The sequence below is a fragment of the Lethenteron reissneri genome, chromosome 3 (assembly GCF_015708825.2).
Source record: "Lethenteron reissneri isolate LAM-NWPU_2019-01 chromosome 3, ASM1570882v1, whole genome shotgun sequence".
Taxonomy (NCBI): Eukaryota; Metazoa; Chordata; class Hyperoartia; order Petromyzontiformes; family Petromyzontidae; genus Lethenteron; species Lethenteron reissneri.
This window is the reverse complement of record NC_083781.1, coordinates 58,547-81,897: the sequence shown is the minus strand read 5'-3', so window position 1 is coordinate 81,897 and position 23,351 is coordinate 58,547. Positions and strand designations below refer to the sequence as shown.

Here is a 23,351-nt window from a genome sequence, read left to right as displayed (position 1 = left end):
CACAACAACGCACTCAACAAACAACTCGGTCACCCACGCATCCAGTCACTAACTCAATGACCCTATCACACTAATCTAGTCACTCACTCATCCAGTCACCACGCATCCACTCACCCACTCATCCAGTCACCCACTCATCCAGTAACGCAATCATCCAGTCACCCACGCATCCAGTCACTCACTCAATCACCCTATCACACACTAATCTAGTCACTCACTCATCCAGTCACCCACATTCACTCACCCACTCATCCACTCACCCACTCATCCAGTCACCCACTCATCCAGTAACCCGCTCAACCAGTAACCCGCTCATCCAGTCACCCACGCATCCGATCACTGACTCAATCATCCTATCACACACTCCTCCACTCGTTTACTCAAACACTCACCCATTTACTCACCCACCCGCTCACCACCACAGGGGGGGGGTGAGTTTATCGTTGTGTTTGTCGCTGCGAGCAGACGGCGGCAATGGAGAGCTTGCTCAGAGCGGAGCTGGGCACGGACTCGGCGAGGCCGCTGGGCGCTGTGGCCGGTGGAGGCTGCATCAGCGTCGGGCAGAGCTACGAGACGGGGCGCGAACACGTGTTCACCAAGATCAACGCCAAGAGCGGGGCACCCTCCTCTACACCTCCTCTATGTCACCTCACCTCCTCACCACGCCACTTCACCTCCTCACCACCTCACCTCCTCTTCGCCTCCTCACCACCTCCTCACCACCTCGCATCGCCCTTCATTCAGCCCTATAATTAATATCTTTCCACGTGCACCAGTATCACTCTTTTTTTCGCTGTAAGTACTACCACCACCGTGGTGAATGTTGCAGTGCACTTCACCTCGTTGATTCCTCCCTCCACCCACGTTAAGGGACTCGGTCTACCAGACACTTTGACCGCTTCGTCTCTTCCACTCCGCGTTCAACCACCGTGCCACACTGCAGTTCACAACAACGCACTCAACTAAACAACTCGGTCACCCACTCATCCCAGTCACCCACTCATCTCAATCACCCGCTCACTCAATCACCCTATCACCCACTCAACCCGTCACTAATTCAATCACACACTGATTCAGTCATCCACTCACTCAATCACCCACTCATCAAGTCACTAGCTCATCCAGTCACTAACTCATCTAGTCACTCACTCAATCACCCTATCACACACTCAATCACCCTATCACACACTCATACAGTCACCCACGCATCCACTCAACCACTCATCCAGTAACCCACTCATCCAGTCACCCACTCATCCACTCATCCACTCACCCACTCATCCACTCATCCACTCATCCAGTCACCCACTCATCCAGTCACCCACTCATCCAGTCACCCTATCACACACTCATCCAGTCACCCACTCACTCAATTATCCTATCACGCACTCATATCGTCACTCACTCATCCAGTCACCCCTTCATCCAGTAACCCACTCACCGACTCATCCACTCACCCACGCATCCAGTAACCCATTAATCCAGTAACCCACTCATCCAGTCACACACGCATCCAGTCACTGACTCAATCACCCTATCACACACTCCTCCACTCGTTTACTCAAACACTCACCCATCTACTCACCCACCCGCTCACCACCATGCAGATCACCTCACTCTTTTCAGCTTCATCAATTTGCACTGCTCCACTCTGGAATCCCCACCCGGTCTTCCTATTACCCCAAACTCTTGCAACAATAAACTTGATCAATTTAAGGAACGTGTTTCTATGATCTTAATTATCTAATTACTCATTGAACAGTTGTGTATTATTATTTTTGTTGCTGGCCGCTTGGCTTTTTGTATTCTGTGGGGTTTGCATAGCTGTCAACCCCTTATCATTGCCTCTCTTATCACAGACCAATTCAGACCTTGTTGGTCACCCCGTGCCCCTTAGAAATCTCAACGTTCATCCTACAAAGTCCCATCACAAGGGAGAAGCACACACAAATAGACTTAACACAAATGTTGCCCGTTTTGAAACGGCTGTGTGCCGTATGGACCTGAAAACTCACTTTCCCCCAACAGAATACGGGTAAACCGTGTGGGTTGACAGCTACGGGTTTTTTGTGTTTGCGAGTCCAAGTTATAGGACTGCACCCTGGGTTGTGCGTGGTTCTCATTGGTGGGAGATTCCCTTCGCTGCGTTGCACGCCAGTGGCTGGGGGCTGCCTGGGGCCAGTGACGTGTGAGACGGTCCCAATGTGCACCGGCAAACATTTACCGCCAGGTGGCCCCAGTGTTTGTTGCCCGTCTACACGTGGATACCTGAAGCCCGTGTCAATCCACTGCGAGATGAATCCCACAATGAAGATACAATCAGTACATCCACTTTGCTTTTGTATTCTACCTCTGTAGTGCCATAAGAGGGGAGGGGCTGCTGGGGGCTCTGGGACCCTAGACAGATAAGCCCTCGGCGCCAGGCGCTAGGATCCCAGGCACCCCAGACAGTTAAGCCCCTTGGCGCCACCAACGGTGGGGGCTGTGTGTGCTCTGTGGGATATCTGGGGGCGCACACAACCCCCACCCCTCGTTGGGGACGAGGCATAAAAGGGCAGCTCCCTGGCCGATCGGGGCTAGTCGCAGCTCAAGACCCAAGACCCGCCAGCCAGCCAGCTTAGGACCCTGGACCCCCTCGTCCCGCTTGTTCTTGTAAGAGCCGGGACGCTGTGAGGGCCAGTGTCGCCAGAGTAGTGTAGCCAGTAGTGTATCTAGGCTGTGTACCTAGGCCAGACATGGGCAAAGAACGGCCCGTGGGGCATATACGGCCAGTTGGGCTATTTAATCCGGCCCGCCGAACTTGTCCAAATATTATTATTAAATTAAATTTTACCTTCCTCCTGTAATGCCCCCATTTCCCCAATAGATGGCGCACGTTGACCGGGAGAGAAAGAGAGAATATTCGTATGAGAAATTCATGTTTCTATTGAAAGTAAGTTAACAGTAATATTTGGGTACAGTATTGTTTTGGAAGCATTCACTGTAATATCGTATGAACGCTTACTTCACCGCATCATCGTATGAATGATGCGAGAAGAGATTAACGGGTTCTTATGTTAGCGTATTACGTACTCAGTGCTTTCGCTCTATAAAAATTACGGATTGAATGAGGGGGGGGGGGGTATGACTACATCACAAAATTAATACTTACTAGAAATTTTATATAGCAAAAGTTATATACATAACTGTTACGCTTTGTGTAATTCAACAAAACTTAACTCCGAGTTCTCTCCGAATTTCACGAGACCGTTCTAGACCCCACAGGTTTTTAAAAAGAGTTTTAAGCACAGAAAACATAATTAAAGTTTGAAAAATCATTAATTATACAAACTTTTCAATAATTTCCTTCTTCACTTCGATTAAAATTTTCTTTAAAAACTTCTTCTCACCAACATTACCACTCATTACCACTTTCTCCGAAAGCAAGTTTGTAAAAGAATACATGGTACAGACAGCAGACATCTTGTGTCCGGTGATCAAAAGCAAATTTGAAAAAGTCAGTTTATCACGCAGGACTGTGACTCGCCGTGTGGAACTGATTGATAAAAATATAGCCAGTCAATTAAACAAAAAGTCTGATTCCTTTGAATTATATTCACTCGCACTGGATGAAAGTACGGACGTAAAAGACACTCCTTCTTGGTTCTTTCGGTAAAGTCACGTAGAAGGGAAGTAATAAAATAATAAAAATAAAACATAATAAAACAATTCTCACGACGTTTCGGCCACAACGCAAGCAGCCGTCCTCAGGTGAAAACCAGGTCCGTCGAGGCGACAGAGTCTGAATGAAACAGCACACGGGCTTAGAGCATATATATAAGCTGGGCGCATTGACAAAGGAATTTGCATATCAACAGGAATTTAGCATATTTATGGGAAATGCAGGAATGTAATTAGTACTGCATATGCATGTGCATTATGCAGGATTAACAGCATCAAAGGGAGCTGCAGTTACTGCTGCTGCAGCAGTTGCTGCTGCTGCTGCAGTTTCTGCTGCTGCTGCAGTTGCTGCTGCTGCTGCACTTGCTGCTGCTGCTGCACTTGCTGCTGATGCTGCACTTGCTGCTGCTGCTGCAGTTGCTGCCTTATCCATTTTAATATAACACTATGTATTATTCTACCCACCCTAATGTGTATCATACTGCTATATGTTTACTGTACAATTACGACACCATACATTACTCTGCACACTGCACCATGCCAGTGAGTGGAACGCGGTCTGAAAGTCACCGTTACGACACCATACATTACTCTGCACACTGCACCATGCCAGTGAGTGGAACGCGGTCTGAAAGTCACCGTTAACGTGAACACAATCAGTTAAGATCTTAACTGAAAGTCACCGTTAACGTGAACACAATCAGTTAAAATCTTAACTGATTGTGTTCACGTTAACGGTGACTTTCAGACCGCGTTCCACTCACTGGCATGGTGCAGTGTGCAGAGTAATGTATGGTGTCGTAATTGTACAGTAAACATATAGCAGTATGATACACATTAGGGTGGGTAGAATAATACATAGTGTTATATTAAAATGGATAAGGCAGCAACTGCAGCAGCAGCAGCAAGTGCAGCAGCAGCAAGTGCAGCAGCAGCAGCAAGTGCAGCAGCAGCAGCAAGTGCAGCAGCAGCAGCAAGTGCAGCAGCAGCAGCAACTGCAGCAGCAGCAGCAGCAACTGCTGCAGCAGCAGTAACTACAGTTCCCTTTGATGCTGTTAATCCTGCATAATGCACATGCATATGCAGTACTAATTACATTCCTGCATTTCCCATAAATATGCTAAATTCCTGTTGATATGCAAATTCCTTTGTCAATGCGCCCAGCTTATATATATGCTCTAAGCCCGTGTGCTGTTTCATTCAGACTCTGTCGCCTCGACGGACCTGGTTTTCACCTGAGGACGGCTGCTTGCGTTGTGGCCGAAACGTCGTGAGAATTGTTTTATTATGTTTTATTTTTATTATTTTATTACTTCCCTTCTACGTGACTTTACCGAAAGAACCAAGAAGATGAATCCCTGCAGTCACGAAAGCTTTAAATCGAAAAGTAAAGACACTGCTCAGCTCCTCATTTTTTCCGAGGCATTGACGACAGTTTTGCGATAACAGAGGAGTTTTTGACCATGGAGTCCCTGAAAGGAACAACGCGGGGAGAGGACTTGTATAACCAGGTATCTGCTGTCATCGATAGAATGACGCTACCTTTGAGCAAACTTGTCAATGTCACAATGGATGGATCTCCCAAATTTAACTGGAAAAAATGTTGGGCTGCTGAAAAGAATCCAGGATAAAGTGAAAGAGGAAAACCCTGTCCAGGATCGTATTTTCCTTCACTACATCATACATCAGGAATCCCTGTGTAAGTCTGTATTGCAGCTTAATCATGTCGTGAATCCAGTCGTAAAATTGGTGAACTTTATTCGAGCAAGGGGACTTCAGCACCGTCAGTTTATTGCGTTCCTGGAGGAAACTGATGCGGATCATCAGGACTTGCTGTACCACTCTCGTGTCCGCTGGTTAAGTTTGGGGAAAGTGTTACAACGAGTGTGGGAGCTGAAAGAAGATATCATCGCATTTTTGGAGTTGATGGGGAAATCTGACGAATTCCCTGAGCTAAGGGACAAGAACTGGCTTAGTGACTTTGCGTTTGCTGTGGACATATTTTCATACATGTGTAGAGGAGTAGTGGAGAGTGGTGGCGTCGTGTGCGCTGTCAGGTGCGGTGACCTCACGGGACGTGGGGTCGCACGCGCTGGGCAGTGCACGCGACATCACCCCTCCGAGGGTATATAAGGGAGACCCCGTAACGTAAGCGGGGTCACTATAGGAACGGGGATAGTAAACAGGGTGAAGAGGGAACCAGGGATAGTGAGAGGGATCAAATAGGGAGTCTGGGGAGAAGCCGGTGGTAGCCGAAGAGGTGCTTCTCTCTCCGGTCGGTGGAGTCGGCAGACTCCACGATCCGACACGAGAGAGAGACCGGAGCTAGCCGGCAGGGACCCAGACTCAGAGTAGGACCCCTAGCCCCTGGGAGTTGTGTACCCTGTGTAGTTTTGACCAAGAGTAATAAACCCTGGCGGAAGCCCCTAACCATACCTCCGTCTCCGAGTACGTCCGTCGGAACTTCTCTACACATGAATGAGCTGAATGTGAAACTGCAGGGGAAAGATCAGTTTGTTCACGACATGTACAAACATGTGAAAGCCTTCAAATCCAAGCTCACTTTGTTCTCCGGACAAATTGCGAACAAATCTTTCGCTCATTTCCCCACACTTGCCATGCAGGAAGAGGCACCGCGAAACGCAAAAAAATACAGCAAATCGCTTGAGGACCTGCACCGAGAATTCTGCCATAGGTTCTCTGATTTCGAAAACATTGAACAGTCACTTCAGCTGGTGTCCTGCCCCCTGTCACAAGACCCTGAAACAGCACCACAGGAGCTACAGTTGGAACTGATAGATCTTCAGTCTGAGTCCGTCCTAAAAGAGAACTTCAACTCTAGTAGTAGGTTTTTACCCTTTTAAACTGGTACAAAACTGACACCTTTATTCAAGGCATCATGTTTGCAATGACCACAACACAAGTCTCTTGTGTTGTGGTCATTGCTTTACCGAAAGAACCAAGAAGATTTGAGTGTCGTTGTTGGAAAGCATGTTCTGCAACTTCCAACAGTTATGTTTAATAATTATTTGGTGTTCTTTTAGTCTTACGCTAATGTTATGTCCCTTCTGTCCAATATAACATCTGCCACATAAGCAATTAATCCGATACACACCATCTGATGATAACTTAGGCAATTCATCTTTAGTACCAAATAAAAAAAAAAACTTGTGTACCATTCCAAATCTTACTTAGATTTTTTGCTTTTCCAAAACTAGAACTAATTTGTCAGTAACTGCCGCGATATGTGGTATTTTAATAGTTTTAATAATCTGATCGCTTTCAGCAGTATTGCTTTTCGATCTAGGTTTGGTATTCACTGCTCTGTTAATTTGAGCATTATTGTAGCCATTCAATCGTAGCGCTTCTTTGACATGTTTAATCTCTCTCCTCAGACTTTCACCATCTGACATTGTTTTAGCCTGATGTATGAGCGTCTTGATGAGAGATGATTTCTGTGCGGGGTTCCCTTTCGGTAAACGCAGTGTGTTATTTTACCATTTAGGCCTCGTCCGAGCAAAATATCCAGCAAAGGGAGTGTGTTATTCACCTCCATTTCCATGGTCAACTGTATGGCCGGGTTTTGTTAATTGAGATGATTTAGACCAGAGCCGGCCCAGCCACTAAGCGACCCTTGCAATTTCAAAGGGTCCCGTGGCCAGCAGAGGGCCCCCTAGAGTCACTGTTAGCTAGTGGGTGAAAAAAATCATACATCAAAGGGGCCTCCAACCAAATTTTGCTTAGGGCCCCCAAAGGTCTAGGGCCGGTTCTGATTTAGACATTCATTCATTAAGTGTATCATTACCATGTGGGCAGACAACAACTAAACCAAAAAGATGGTTTTAATGTACTTGAAGCAAGTGCTCTTGCTTAAAAGTTTCCCATGTACAGATTCGCTAAAGCAGGAGATAAAGGAGAGCCCATTGCTGCTCCTTCCTTTTGTTTAAAGAAATCACCTCTCCATAGGAAATAAGTCTGTTAGAGGCCACGGGGGGGGGGGGGGGGGGAGTTTATCGTTGTGTTTGTCGCTGCGAGCAGACGGCGCGCAATGGAGAGCTTGCTCAGAGCGGAGCTGGGCACGGACTCGGCGAGGCCGCTGGGCGCTGCGGCCAGTGGAGGCTGCATCAGCACCGGGCAGAGCTACGAGACGGGGCGTGGACACGTGTTCACCAAGATCAACGCCAAGAGCGGGGCACCCTCCTCTACACCTCCTCACCATGCCACCTCTCCTCCTCACTACGCCACGTCACCACTTCACCTCCTGTCATTAATTCATCTTTCCACGCGCACCAGTATCACTCGTTTTTTCGCTGCGACTACTACCACCACCGTGGTGAATGTTGCAGTGAACTTCACCTCGTTGATTCCCCCTTCCACCCACGTTAAGGGACTCGGTCTACCAGACACTTTGACCGCTTCGTCTCATCCACTCCGCGTTCAACCACCGCGCCTCACTCCACTTCACAACAACGCACTCAACAAAACAACTCGGTCACCCACGCATCCAGTCACTAACTCAATGACCCTATCACCCACTCATCCAGTCACCCACTCATCCAGTCACCCACTCATCCAGTCACCCACTCATCCAGTCACCCACGCATCCGTCACTTACTCATCCACTCACCCACTCACGCACTCATCCACTCACCTACTCATCCAGTCACCCACTCACCTACTCATCCAGTCACCCACTCATCCAGTCACTAACTCAATGACCCTATCACACTAATCCAGTCACTCACTCATCCAGTAACCCACGCATCCACTCACCCACTCATCCACTCACCCACTCATCCACTCACCCACTCATCTAGTCACCCACTCATCCAGTCACCCACTCATCCAGTAATGCAATCATCCAGTCACCCACGCATCCAGTCACTCACTCAATCACCCTATCACACACTAATCTAGTCACTCACTCATCCAGTCACCCACGCATTCACTCACCCACTCATCCACTCACCCACTCATCCAGTCACCCACTCATCCAGTAACCCGCTCATCCAGTAACCCGCTCATCCAGTCACCCACGCATCCGGTCACTGACTCAATCACCCTATCACACACTCCTCCACTCGTTTACTCAAACACTCACCCATTTACTCACCCACCCGCCCACCACCATGCAGATCACCTCACTCTTTTCAGCTTTATCATTTTGCACTGCTCCACTCTGGAATCCCCACCCGGTCTTCCTATTACCCCAAACTCTTGCAACAATAAACTTGATAAATTTAAGGAACGTGTTTCTATGATCTTAATTATCTAATTACTCATTGAACAGTTGTGTATTATTATTTTTGTTACTGGCCGCTTGGCGTTTTGTATTGTGTGGGGTTTGCATAGCTGGCAACCCCTTATCATTGCCTACCTTATTACAGACCAATTCAGACCTTGTTGGTCACCCCGTGCCCCTTATAAAATCTCAACGTTCATCCTACAAAGTCCCATCACAAGGGAGAAGCATACACAATAGACTTAACACAAATGTTGCCCGTTTTGAAACGGGCAACATTTGTGGAAGCGCCGGGTGGCTAAAGCACAGCAAGTTGGCACAGGTGGTGCATCAGCCACTCATCTCGGTCATCTTAGTCAGTTGACCCGTGGCACCTGCTGGGTCTGGCCGTGAGGTTCGACACTGAACACGTGGCCTCAACATGCACCTAGCCTGGCACAAGCGTCGTGGTGACATCACCGCCACTTAGTGACGAATGGCGGTTGTTGTTGTGTGTGTGTGGATAAAACTCAGCAAGTTGGCACAGTAGGGGACCAGGTGGTGCATCTGCAAGTCATCTCAGTCAGTCGACCCGTGGCACCTGCTGGGTCTGCCCCGTGACCTCGTGCCAGCGGGCCTTCGACACTCAACACGTGGCAGCCTCAACGTGCACCTCGCCTCGCACAAGCGTCGTGGTGACGTCACCTCCACTTTGTAGCCAATGGCGGTTGTTGTTGACGACGTCGCCTAGGCAACGCCGCCCCGCCCCCCTGTGCCCGCCTCGCTCTGTGCACGCGAGGAGGCGCCAATCCGTGACGCGGCACTGAACGCGGCGCGTCACCGCTCAGCGCGGGTTGGGCCCTCGGCCGCGTGCACGGCAGGCGCACGCTCGCTAATGTTTACTCTTTTACTCGCGTTTGTGTTCCTCGTCGTCGTCTTTGTTGTTGTTGTTAAAGGTGAGGTGAATGATGATGATGATGCGCGACGTGTGTATTGATGTATACGCGCAGTTTATATGTTTAAACGTGATAGTAGGTTAGGCCCCAGAGCCCTTTTTTCCTAATGAGCTTTTATGCACCAACCTCAATTATTGCGCTTTTGTTAATCATTAACATTTAACAGGAATAATTTACTTTAGATAGCTGATCAAGCTACGATATTTTGCACAACAGACGATGGTAAAACTGGATATTGTGCGATATGTGCCACTGAAACCGCAAGAACTCAATAATGACGACTCGTGTTGAGTGTTTAATCTGCAAGCAATGAGCCCACCACAGGTTCGGAAATGTTTGAATGGAAACAGTGAAATTAGTGAAAATCTTTTTGCTCTGCCATTTGATTTAAAGATACAACTCTTCAAAGGGATTTGGTTGTAGTTAGCAATAATTGAACTTCTATTTGGTTCTTTCGATAAAGTCACGTAGAAAGAAAATAAAATAAATAATAAAATACGACGTTTCGATTGCAACACAAGCAATCGTCATCAGGTAGAAATGAAAAAAAACCTAGTGAACTTAGAAATACAATCCAACACAGAGAGTCGGCTAATACAACAGTCAGTTCCTCACCTGGTTGATTACATTCTTCCAAAGATTACTACATTTGAGAGAGAGACAAACACAGCCAGAGAGAGACACAACATAGACACACTGTGTCTATGTTGTGTGTCTCTGTGTTGTCTCTCTGCTTGTGTCTATGTTGTGTGTCTATGTTGTGTGTCTCTGTGTTGTCTCTCTCTGCTTGTGTGTATGTTGTGTGTATCTGTGTTGTCTTTCTGCTTGTGTGTCTCTGTGTGTGTCTATGTTGTGTGTTCTGTGTTGTCTCTGCTTGTGTGTCTATGTTGTGTGTCTATGTTGTGTGTCTCTGTGTTGTCTCTCTCTGCTTGTGTGTCTGTCTGTGTGTCCCGTGTCTGTGTTTTGTATCTCAAATTTAGTAATCTTTGGAAGAATGTAATCAACCAGGAAGGTGCTGACTGTTGTGTTAGCCGACTCTCTGTGTTGTGTTGCATTGTATTTCTAAGTTCACTAGGTTGTTTTTATACCTGATGACGATTGCTGTGTTGCAATCGAAACGTCGAATTCTATTATTTAATTTATTTTCTTTCTACGTGACTTTACCGAAAGAACCAAGAGTAATTCTGCAGTCACGAAAGCTTCAAATTAAATATTTGATTGTGTTTAAAGGAACTGTATTCTCTTACATGTTTTGTATTCCTAGGCATTAAATATGTACTAAAGATTCAGACTAATTGTGAATCTAATGGGACCACTTTAATGATGTCGTTAATATTTGTAGGCGTGGTAAGGTTTCGAGACGCACTCGGCGATGTGAATGAGATGGGGCTGCGTGAAATGCAGTCCGTGTTCTTCCTCGTCCATTTGCCTTCATTCAAACGTCAACATTTGATCTGCCTGTCTCTGTCATTAAGGCCACTTGGCCACAGTATGTCTTAGTTCTTGCAAGCTAAGCTGGAGTCATTCTCTTTTCGACATATGTCCCACCAAATTCTGTAATAATAATGTTCCATATTCTTGGTTCTTTCGTAAAGTCACGTAGAAGGGAAATAATAAATAATAAAATATAAAACAATAAAAATTCTCACGTTTCGACTGCAACACACACCTGATGATGATTGCTTGTGTTGCAGTCGAAACGTCGTGAGAATTTTTATTGTTTTATATTTTTTATTTTATTATTTCCCTTCTACGTGACTTTACCGAAAGAACCAAGAATATGAATCCCTACAGTCACGAAAGCTTTAAATCAAAATAATTCCAGTTTCTCTTTCTGTTTTTAAATATATATTTAAATAAATATACATTTAAAAAATCCACAAATCTGGCTGCCTCCTGATGATACTGGTTGCAATTACTGGCGAAACGTCGTACTCAGATTGTAAATGTTGTGGCTATGCTCTAACACACAACCGGTGTGCTGTACTGGTAACGAATTGGCATGTTCTGTTTAAGTGACAAACCTTACTAATTAGCTGTGTCGGTGGTGGTGGGTTTACCGACATTTATATATTTACGTGATCTTACCCAAAAAAAACCTGTATTATGTAAAAATAGATTTATTTTCCCCCTTTCTTTTTGGTTAGTTTCAAATCTCTAACGCCTTTCAAATTGTTCTGATGTACATTACATTTCAAATTACTGTCATGTTTGCAACGGGTTGTATTGCTTCTTCCGAAATCTATTTCCCGAGTGGTTGTGCATTTGTCGCTTGTTTCAGAGGTTCGCGATTCAAGCCCAGGGGTCGCCCTCGTTAATACTGCGGGTGTATTAATAAAAACTGCATTTCCACAAATAATGTAAAAACAAAAAATCCAGTGATATTATTCATAAATGAAGAGGACGTGTGCCGGTGTCACCATATAAATTTGCAAATCTCTGAAATTACTGGATTGGGTAAAACCACATTTATGTATGGTGAACTTCTTTCGCAGTGTACGTAACCAAGTGCTAATCAGAGGTGTGGAGGACAACAACTGAACACAAAAAGCAGTTTTAAAGAAATTATTTTCAATCTTTATTTAAAAGTGGCTTCCTAATACACTGGTCAACACACTTTTTCTGGCATAAGGTATTCCAACGGCTTTAAGGTAATTTTGGGGTGCTGATTCCAAATCTGGCATCCGTTTTTGTCTATCACATCAGGTTTTTGAGATATCAAATATTGCATTTTCAATCAAAACTGCAGAAGAAAAATATTAAATAAATGTGGATATCTACATAAATTATATTATAAACACACTATCCTAAAATACAGCACCATATTTTAACACTAAAGCAGTCACTGACTCGCAAGAACTTTAATTTTGGGTAAAATCAATGAAAATGGGGTATGCCGATGTGATAGAGCAAATCTGAGATCAGATTTGGAATCAGCACCCTGAACTTTGTCAAAAACAGCTGCAAAAGTCCAGGCCAGAAAAAAATGTTTTTTTTTTGTTGACCAGTGATATCGGAAGGAAGAGCATTCCAGTTGGCCCCAGAAGCGAGTGATGCGGTGACTGTCTTTGTTAGATGGCTCGCCACAAGCCACTGCTGCTAGGATGATCCACCAACCCCATCTCTCGATGCAATCGTGCATTGCCAGCACACCGCATTCGCCGTTGAACCACTCGTCCATCACGTGTTCCATCATCGCAACTACAGCATGCGCTGCACCTGTGGCCACCACGGTTGCTCACTTTGCTTTGCTTGTTTAGGTGATCGGCAAGGCCAGGAAGGCGAGTGGGAGGCGTTGGACCGTTATCTGGCTCGCATCGAGTGCGACATCAAGCAGGAGGTGGAGGGCCGGCTACACAAGATCAAGAAATACCTATTGGAGTCATTCCCCTTGCCAGGGACGAGCGCCGATCTTTACTGACAGTTCACGATATAGCCGGTGGCCGAGATGGTGCTGCATGTCTTCCAGAACGCCGAGGACATCTTTGTGAATAAGCTGAAGAAGGTGGGGGCCATGGCGTCTGGACTTAATGCAACAAAATTACCGTGCGAGAAAATTAATGCATCTGCTTAGATTTGTCAAAGATTTTCCACAATACATTTGTCCTCGGAATTATTGAATGAGTGATAATCGCCATACGTTTCAAGTCTGTGGATACTTCCACCAGTTTCAAAAGACTTGCTCTACCACTGAATTAACACTTTCGCCTATAAGATTTAGGGTCATCGCTTTCACAAAATTCAGTCACACGTTGAGACAAAAGTAAGAGGGGCATTGAAATCGGTCGGACATCTATGCATTCATCACCTTCTATTTGCCCCAACAGTGTGATATGGAACACGTGGTTTGGGTCCTTTGTTGTCTCCACCGACAGTGTGTCCAGGACTGCCTGGGGCAGGTGAAAGGGGACACGCTGGCCCGGAAGCTGTTTCAGTTGGCTATGTGCTGTGGCTCGCTCGAGACTCCCTGACCTCGTGGTCAAGGAGAAACCGGCCGCGTTTCTCGGCAACATCAGCACTCCCTACACCAGACTGCCGCCTCCTCCGGAGAGTAAGGAAACAAATTTGCAATTACAGTAGACTCTCGATTATCCGGGGAGGATGGCTGTGGATGATTAAAAATCTCGGATGATCCAAAAATACGTATTTTCTGCGGATCTTTATGCCAAAAACTAACGATCGACCGATCAATGCACGTGCGCGGTGATGACACTTTCCTGCTCCCGAGCAGAAGACTCTGCCCTCTAAGTGGATAGCAGAACCACGCTAATCACCATCAATCAAACTCCACCCACTGTTATAAAGATTGCATCTACTTTACTGTCGGGGTGATCACATAGATTTCGGATTCCTGGGAGCACATATTTGTTCGATTTAAGAATGTGACTTGTAACAAACATTTCCAAGAATTACATTGTATAACTATTTTTAGATTATTAATTTGGGCCTAAGGGAAAATCCATGAGTTATTAATAAGTCAAAATCTCGGGTGCTGGTTAATCCGCAAATCAGATAAACCGCACGCGGATAATCAAGAGTCTACTGGATTGCACGCTCGCTGAATTGCCGTAGCTTCTCAAAACACCTTATTTCACATCTCGTCTCAATTATTACCAATGCATTAGTAAGAGTTTGGCGTATCAAGATGCATCAATTTGTCAAATGTACGTCGAGATGGCCCGGGTGGCTGAGAGAGATTATGAGCACTGAGCTGGAAACGCTGAGATCCTGGGTTCGAATCTGGGTAACCACCTGTGATTAAACTTGCTTTTGTCAAGTGCAGCCAGTTGATGGTTTCAGCCCGGTCATTAATGACTGTAAAAAAACCCAAAACATTAAAAATAAATGGCTGTGCACTTATTTGACCAAGTCCAATATCGGCTCAACGGAGTGGGTGGGAATGTGCTTCCTTTACTGTGTGGACCAGAGGTCACTAGAAGCGATGTCAGAGGTAGCTTTGTGATGTTCTCTTCTGTGGGCCATTCTCCAACACGACGGGTTCCGCTGCTCTGTGAGAGATCGAGTGGATACTCCTCTCATGGCACGATATCTAAAGCACAATCTGAATAAAATGTAGTTTCTTGTATTGTACATAAGGGGTCAGACCACGGAGGACCTTCAGAATGCTGAGTGTGAACTTGAAATTTATTCTGGACTGGTACGGGGGATAGTTGAACAATTGGAATATTAGGGCGATATCGTTTTGCATACGGGTGTGAGTGAGATGTCTGCCAGCGTTTTTTTGAGTCCATAATCGAGATTTTTGGGTTAGATCATGTAAATATGCACTCAATAATACGCGTAAATATGCACTATTTATTCGACCTAATCCAAAAATCTCTATTGCGGCTAATATTGGTCGCGAAGGCCTTCGTGTTAAACTTGTTTTTTTAGTCTTCTGGAATCTGGCGATGAAACGTATCGGGGAGTCGTAGATGAGACGTGGGGGTGGGGGGGCGAGAGAGTTGCAATTGTCGAGCCTATTGGAGCGAGTTACAACATTGTCCTCTCTACAATGGCATTGCTCCTCTCCTTCACAGAGGCGGTAGCCGAGCAGCTGGTCCGTCTGCTGAGCCACGCAAGTTACGATGGCAGAGCTCCTGGGCCTGCCCGCGCTGTCACGCGTGGAGAAGCAGCTTGCCGAGCACTTTGACTCGTGCGACCTCCCCAGCCTGGGCCTCGGCTCCTTCTTGGACATCCTCCAGGTGCGTACGTGACATGCGTGAGCCCACTCGCCTCCAGCTGTAAGAGACAGTACAGCAAGTAGGTGTGCGACACTGCCCGTGCAAGGTTTGAGTGTACTTCCCGCCTCTGAGTGGCGCGCAAACTTAAGTTCACTTCCGAAATTGTGCGCAATAATATTAGTTTATTATTATGAACTTAAAACTCAGTTGTTGATAACTCAAATACGTTTGAGTGTTGTTTGTGCTTATGTAATCACTGCCAATGCAGAGCACAACAAATTATCACGTAAGATTCATGGGTTTTCGCTTGTCAATCTTAAAACATGTACCTGAATTTGGTAAACATCCCAAAAGTAGAGAAAAAAACACCTTTAAAGTGAGTGTACAAAAGTGACATTAAGGAAAAAATGTTCATAACACTATATATGCAAAGTGGCCGGGTGGCTCAGAGATCAAAGCGGTGCGTTGTCAATAATGAGGTTCTGGGATTTAATCTGGATTTTGACCGCTTGGGATTAAACCGAGTTTTCAAGTCTAGCAAGTTGATCGTCTCAGCCCCGTCAGCAGTGACTGCACAAAACATCAATCTTATTAAACTTGTGTTTTGCACTTCATTTTCCTATTTCCAGCTCTGAGAATAACAATTTCAGCTTGACTCTCGTGCGCCGCACAATCTCATAGCACAGCTCATGTGAAAACGTTGGCTCCTATTGTGTAAAAGATAAAAGGCCACCCACAGCATTTTAATGACACACGGGCTGCACGGCTATGCGAGATTTACGAATGGATTATTCGTCTCTTGACATGCCGATAGCGCATTTGGAAAAAAAAATTGAGAATGAATTTTGTTTTAATATGCAAACTTAAATCTCTAATATTTTATTAGTTTTCGTGCACTGCATTGTGAGAAGCAGCTCCATGCGTATCGTTCAGCATTAAGCCGGTGTTTGCCTTGCGATCACCTCGGTGTCAACCAACCGATGTTGATTTGTTGTGTCTGTGGCAGCTGTTGGAGGAGACTGGGTTGTGATCTCTGCCCTGGGCGGATCTGGAGCCACGGCGGGAAGCTTCTGCCCCAAGCGCGACGAGCTGCTGGAGTTCATCCGCCAGTGCGGCAGCCTCGACACCGCAGCGGTGAGACGCGGGCCACTGCAGGGCCCACCGGGGCGGCTCGGAGATGGGGATCAGGATTTGTAGATATAGGGCGCTCGCTGAAATAAACTCGGCAACTCAAAGCGCCTTGCAGCAACGTCTCATCTCAACAGTTCCATTGCCCTGCGGCAGTCTCCCTCGCCTCCCCAATGGCAGCTGTTCCTGTTTGGCATGTGGTGCGTGCACTAGTGGCCTGTGAATGGACATGTCTGCCAGCAGGGAGCGATGTTCGATTTTCCTACCTGTTTTTTCCCCGATAAAGTAATTTGCAAGTATTTTATCTGATTTGGCAAATCTGGAACATGATGTAGTTACACGTGGCCAATACATTTTTTAAATACATTGTCATGGGATTATTATCCTACATTGTGAAACAGACCACTTTGTTTATGGTGAATAAACTGTCAAATTAACCAGGGTGGATGCTGGGCTTGAATCGAGAACTACCACTCGGCCATGTTTCCATAACTTCGTGCAGTCACATTAACGCTGTTCACGTCGTACGCAATGGACACTTTATTACTAGCATCACATCTGGCCCTGTTTGGCCCCTAGACCATTTTGAGAAGTCTTGTAAGGGCGGCGTATTACAGTTTGATTTTATATTGGCACGGCAAATATCCAATGGAAAACCACCCATTCCATGGAGGGCCTTCGCGCTGACACAGATCGGATGCGCCAGCGGAAAAGGACTGCTAGCAACTCGGCCGCCTCCAAATGAAAGAGAGAGGGTTCCAGGTCTCAGTTGTTTGCTGTGTGCTCTGCAGCTGCCGGCTGTGGACTGCGTTGTGGGGCAACACTAATAAGTTCCTACTGCAACCTTTTCACGGCCCCGTGACCAACCTTTATGAAACTGGCGCAGAAAGCCAAGCCCGGTGGCGGCAGCGGCGGTGCCCATCGGTGCGCTGTATTGTACGAGACGGCGCTGTGTGCTCGCGAATCGAGGTTTTGCAGCCCCTCCTAAGTGCCCCCCTCCTCACCCCTCTGGTCACCTCGTGATCTGCCTGACCGCCACGGGTTGCTCCTCAAAATTGTTGCGAGTTGGCGACAGACACTTGGGGTTCTTTAATTTTTCACATCAAAGGGTCAGTGAGCATCACCAATATGCCATCGGGGAGCCAATCTGAAGATTGTGTGTGTAACACCCCTCTGGCAGTCCACTGCCTGATGAAGGTCTTGCCACGTTGTTTTGGTCATGGGGGTTGTTGCACCAAACTTCACCATGCTTGGTGAAGGGGGCAGAGATTAGGCTCAGGACTGGTTCAGATATCAGTCACCACTGATGTTAGCCATGGCCCGATACACCTGTACTTTGGTGTTGAGCGTTAACATAACAATTAACACTTAACATGACGACTTAAGGTGGTAGCCACCTTTCATAACTTAACTAATACACGAGGATATTACATTACTGGACCAGGACAGCCCGACATGCTGCCTGGTCCACTAACGGAGACCGGAGAGCTTCATCCCAGAGATGACCCAGCAGCATAGCAGAACAGCGCAAACCAGCCCAGCTCTCCGTCCACACACCGCTTATAACCACTCCGGCGTGGCCAGCCCCGCCCCAGGCCACACCCCCCTTCCCGATCCTTCGGGAAGGCCCGAACCCCAACCCCGTGACTCCGTTGGGGCCCGTGGCCTCCCTTTATCGGGTCACGTGTCCTGTTGGGTTCACGCAGAGTGTCACGGCCTGACACGACCCCCGTGACACCTGCCTACGGCCCCCATACTGGGCCAATACAGTAGTGTCGTTCTACAACACGACACTTAGTGTCCATTGTGTGTACTAAAATAGCCGTACCAACGGTAATTTGATGATTCACTTCCATGCAGCACGAAGTCAGTAGCTATCCAAACGATTACAATGATACATTTTGATTTAAAGCTTTCGTGACTGCAGGGTTCTTTCGGTAAAGTCACATAAAAAGGGAAATAATAAAATAATAAATACTAAATAAATAATAAAATGAAATTATCACGACGTTTCGGCCACAACACAAGCAGCCGTCCTCAGGTGAAGAACAGAGCTGTCGGAAAAACAGCGTCCTAATGAACACTGTTAAGCTTGGCAGCGTATTTTAAGCTAGGTGGGAGGAGCAGAGTGCCTTGACAAAGGAGTTTACATATCAACAGAGGAATTTAGCATATTGACGCTATAGAACTGCAACTACCCTACGACCATATTTCAGATTTCTTTGGTGTTCTTTTAGTCTCGTGCTGATCATTCGTCCTGTTTTCCCAACATAGCATTCGGTAATAGAACAGCAAAGACATTTAATAGTCCCTTTTGTGGGTTTCCATATGCCTTCTGAATTTGCCTGGCTGATCAAAGTTTTGTCCGCAGATGCCACACCATTGGTCAGGGGTCTCCTTGTGCATTCTCATGTGGGACTCTAGGCATGATGGCAGTTGAAATGCTTTCCCACAGACTTGGCAAGAGATTTGTTTTCTCACTCTAGTGACTATCGGAGTGAGGTGGAGTCGAGACGGGCGCTGGTGAGGCGTGGCATTTCCCAGCGTGCGCCTTCGTTCCATGCGCGGTTGCTGTGATAGCAATAACTTCGTTGCACGCAGGTGCGCCCTTTGCAGAAAGTGCCATTGTCTGCAACTCTGCCTCCTCACCACCAGGACTCGACAAGCTGCTGCTGTTGCCACCCATGGCAAAGGCAATTCTCCCAGCACCATGACTCGCAGCTGAGTTGCTCTCACACACCTTCAACACCGCATTGGCAAAATTGTCGTCATTCACTATGCCACGTGCGCCCCTTGACACGGTGGGTCTCCATATGCCTTCTGAGTTTGTCGGGCTGATCAAAGCTTTGATCGCAGATGTTGCAGCTTTGACCACCAGTCTTGTGCATTCTCATGTGGGACTCTAGGCACCATGCCAATTGGAATGTTTTCCTGCAGACGTCGCAAGAGATTCGTTTTCTCACTCTAGTGACTATCGGAGTGAGGTAGGGTCGAGACGGTTGCTGGTGAAGTACCATCGATGGTAAAGGAAATTCTTCCAGCACCATGACTCACAGCCGAGTTGCTCTCGGATATCTGAAACAAAAGACAAAGGTCAAGCGCATTACACCTGTGTCATTGTGGACTCACAAATGCATACATATGTAACGGCATAAGTTGCGCAGGAGACGTTTGACGGAGGCAACACGTATTTATTAATAAATGGGTACTATACAGTACGTAGCGCACCCTAACACAGGAAGGGGTAACGGCCCCTTCACCCGGTCTTTCCGAGGCAGTGTCCCTCTGCTAACGTTTCCCCGTTAGCTCCTACACCCCTCTAACCCAGACCATCCTAGTAGAGGCTAACTGACCTGGCCCAGCTTCGGCTCAGGTCCGACCCTCAGCCACACGAGCCTGGCCCTCACAAGGACACAGACCTCGCTGCTCTGAGGTCACCCCTGGCTTGCCCTGCTCGGCTCTTATAAGAGCAGCGAGACAGGGTAGTCCCAGGGCTAGCTAGCTGGTCTTCAGTCTTCACTGGCTCTTCTGCTCCAACGACTGCCTCGAGCTCTCTCGCGCACCGCCTTATATACCCAACTGCCCCCCGAGGGGCGGGGCTGTATGCGGACGTTGATGTAGACACCCCAACGTAACGGCTTGCTACACCCCTTTACGTAATACCTCTACACATAAGGTGACACGATTCATTATAACAGATTCATTATAACAGAACTCAATAGTGCAGATCCTATCTATTTTACTCCTTATCCACCCTTTGGTTCTTTCGGTAAAGTCACGTAGGTAGAAAAATGAAATTAAAAAATAATATACAGTGATCCCTCGTTTATCGCGGTTAATGGGGACCGGAACTCCTCGCGATAGGTGAAAATCCGCGAAGTAGGATTGGCCCCCTAGGAATTTCCGTATATGTGTGTGTGGGTACCAGAATGTTTAAAATATGTATATTTATACTTTATTTATATATTTTACTTAAATCTATTTAATTATAAAACCTTAATATTATACATTCACTCTCTTTCTCTCTCATACGATACGTATTATGGTGTTCTACACTCACCAATGACAGTATCTTGAGACTTGACTCCAGTAATGACGACGATGACAATGACGACGATGACAGACCTGTGCAGTTCGATGAATGTGATGATGAATGATGATAATGATGGTGTTACTGCACAGGTATAATGAGGCCTTTAAATCAGTTCGAAAAATCCGCGATGCACTGAGGCCGCGAAACTTGAACCGCGAAGTGGGGAGGGACTGTATCACGACATTTCGATTGCAACACAAGCAGTTGTCCTCAGGCGGAAAAATAATCCAGCAGTAGAACTGCTGAACCAGCGAGAGAGCTGTTACAACAAGAGGTTAAATATGTGGCGAAGGGCAAGCAGGTGGGGTCTGAGCTGGAAAGGAATTCCATCCCCGGATGCAAGCATGTCAGTTGTGTTAATGGTGCGTTCTCATGTGGGACTCTAGGCATGATGGCAGTTGAAATGCTTTCCCACAGACTTGGCAAGAGATTTGTTTTCTCACTCTAGTGACTATCGGAGTGAGGTGGAGTCGAGACGGGTGCTGGCGAGGCGTGGCATTTAACAGCGTGCGCCTTCGTTCCATGCGCGGTTGCTGTGATAGCAATAACTTCGTTGCACGCAGGTGCGCCCTTTGCAGAAAGTGCCATTGTCTGCAACTCTGCCTCCTCTCATGTGGGATTCTAGGCACCATGCCAGTTGGAATGTTTTCCTGCAGACGTCGCAAGAGATTCGTTTTCTGACTCTAGTGACTCTATCGGAGTGAGATGGGGTCGAGACGGTTGCTGGTGAAGTGCCATCGATGGTAAAGGAAATTCTTCCAGCACCATGACTCACAGCCGAGTTGCTGGCTGATCAAATCTTCGTCCGCATATGCCGCCCCATTGGTCATGGGTCTCCTTGTGCGTTTTCACGTGGGATTCTAGGCACCATGCCAGTTTGGAATTTTTTCCCACAAACGTCACAAGAGATTAGTTTTTTCCCTCTAGTAACTCTATCGGATTGAGGTGGGGTTAAGATGGATTCTGGTGAAGCGCCGTCGATGGTAAGGAAATTCTCCAGCACCATGACTCACAGCCGAGTTGCTCTCGACATCTGAAACAAAAGACAAAGGTCAAGTGCATTACACCTGTGTCATCTGTGTACTCACAAATACATACATATGTAACGGCGTAAGTAGCGCAGGGAGACGTTTGACGGAGGCAACATGTATTTATTAATAAATGGGTACTATACAGTACGTAGCGCACCCTAACACAGGAAGGGGTAACGGCCCCTTCACCCGGTCTATCCGAGGCAGTGTCCCTCGGCTAACGTTTCCCCGTTAGCTCCTACACTCCTCTAACCCAGACCATCCTAGTAGAGGCTAACTGACCTGGCCCAGTTTCGGCTCAGATCCGACCCTCAGCCACACGAGCCTGGCCCTCACAAGGACACAGACCTCGCTGCTCTGAGGTAGCCCCTGGCTTGCCCTGCTCGGCTATATAAGAGCAGCGAGTCAGGGCAGTCCCAGTAGGCCACTGTCGGTAGCCTAAAAGAAGCCTAGAAATAGGGTTTCATTCCACAATTTGGGGCACTACCTACTTTTTTTATATTAACATCAGAAATATATAGAGATTCCTTGGAAAAAGTTCTCCGCACACAACCTTTCAGTTTTTGAGAAAAAATGATGCTAAAGGTGCCCATTTTGAAAAAAGGGAAACCATAGGGAATTTTGCACTTTCAAACCTGTTTATCATGTAAACCCCAAAAATGCAGAATTACCACTTGAAGTACAAAATAAACCAGTTTGAAATGTGTGATATACCTGAAGTTGCTATCTATGCACAGTAAACATGATAAGATTATCAAGAAAACTTCTACTGTAGCATTAACATCCCAATTACTTCTCATTATGTTGTTCCAATTCAAAGGTAATATTTGAGGGTAAAATCTGAATAACAAATAGAATTAAGCCAAAATATAATATATAAAAAAAACACTTCAAAATAACACATTTAATGGTGAATTGTCAATTCGCATACACGAGCAGTACTGCACTACATGTACATATTCACAGGGATGATTATTGTAAACAAAATTTAATTTTGATTGCTTTATATATATGTCCTATATTAATTTTATATCATACACATCACTAAATATCAAGATCACTGTCCTCACTATCAGATTCACATGCAACAATATCCTCAGTTAATCTCACATTGTCACAATGAACACATTTACATAGGTCAGTGCAGGCCAGGCCAGCCTTGTGGCATGAGCACCTTCCACCTGTACAAGTACCAGACTTACACCCACAGTGAGGTGACCCCCAAATCTGTTGAGGAGCGGATCTTTAGTCATCCATGATATGATGAGATCACCATCCTTGACAATCCATCCAAAGCCGTCTGGACTGGGAGAAATTTATAAAATGATCCAATGCACTCCTGTGGATTGCAGCTTGGTAGTTAGCACGCTTGAAGTGCTCTGTAAGTGCATCTTTTGTTGGAGGTAATGCCTGGTCGGAAGAGGCCTGGACACAGAACCTATTGTATCTGGCCAAATTAACATCTGATACCTTTTCTCCATACAGCTCACACACAAAATGTTCCATGGTCACAAATGTGGTGACTGTCCATTTATTGCCGTCTCCATAAAACACAATAAAACCAAGAAGATCCAAAGG

At 46.4% G+C, this 23,351-nt stretch overlaps 1 protein-coding gene across 1 annotated transcript in view; it reads left to right on the top strand.

Annotated features, from left to right (window-relative positions):
- Positions 1–13,258, top strand: part of LOC133347718 (phosphoinositide 3-kinase regulatory subunit 6-like) — an 83,472-nt gene extending 70,214 nt beyond the window's left edge. The window contains exons 19-20 of the mRNA XM_061560232.1: positions 466–643; positions 13,098–13,258. Of these exons, the coding sequence (XP_061416216.1) occupies positions 466–643; positions 13,098–13,258 (339 nt within the window). The remainder of the gene's footprint in view (positions 1–465; positions 644–13,097) is intronic.
- The last annotated feature ends 10,093 nt before the right edge of the window (positions 13,259–23,351 follow it).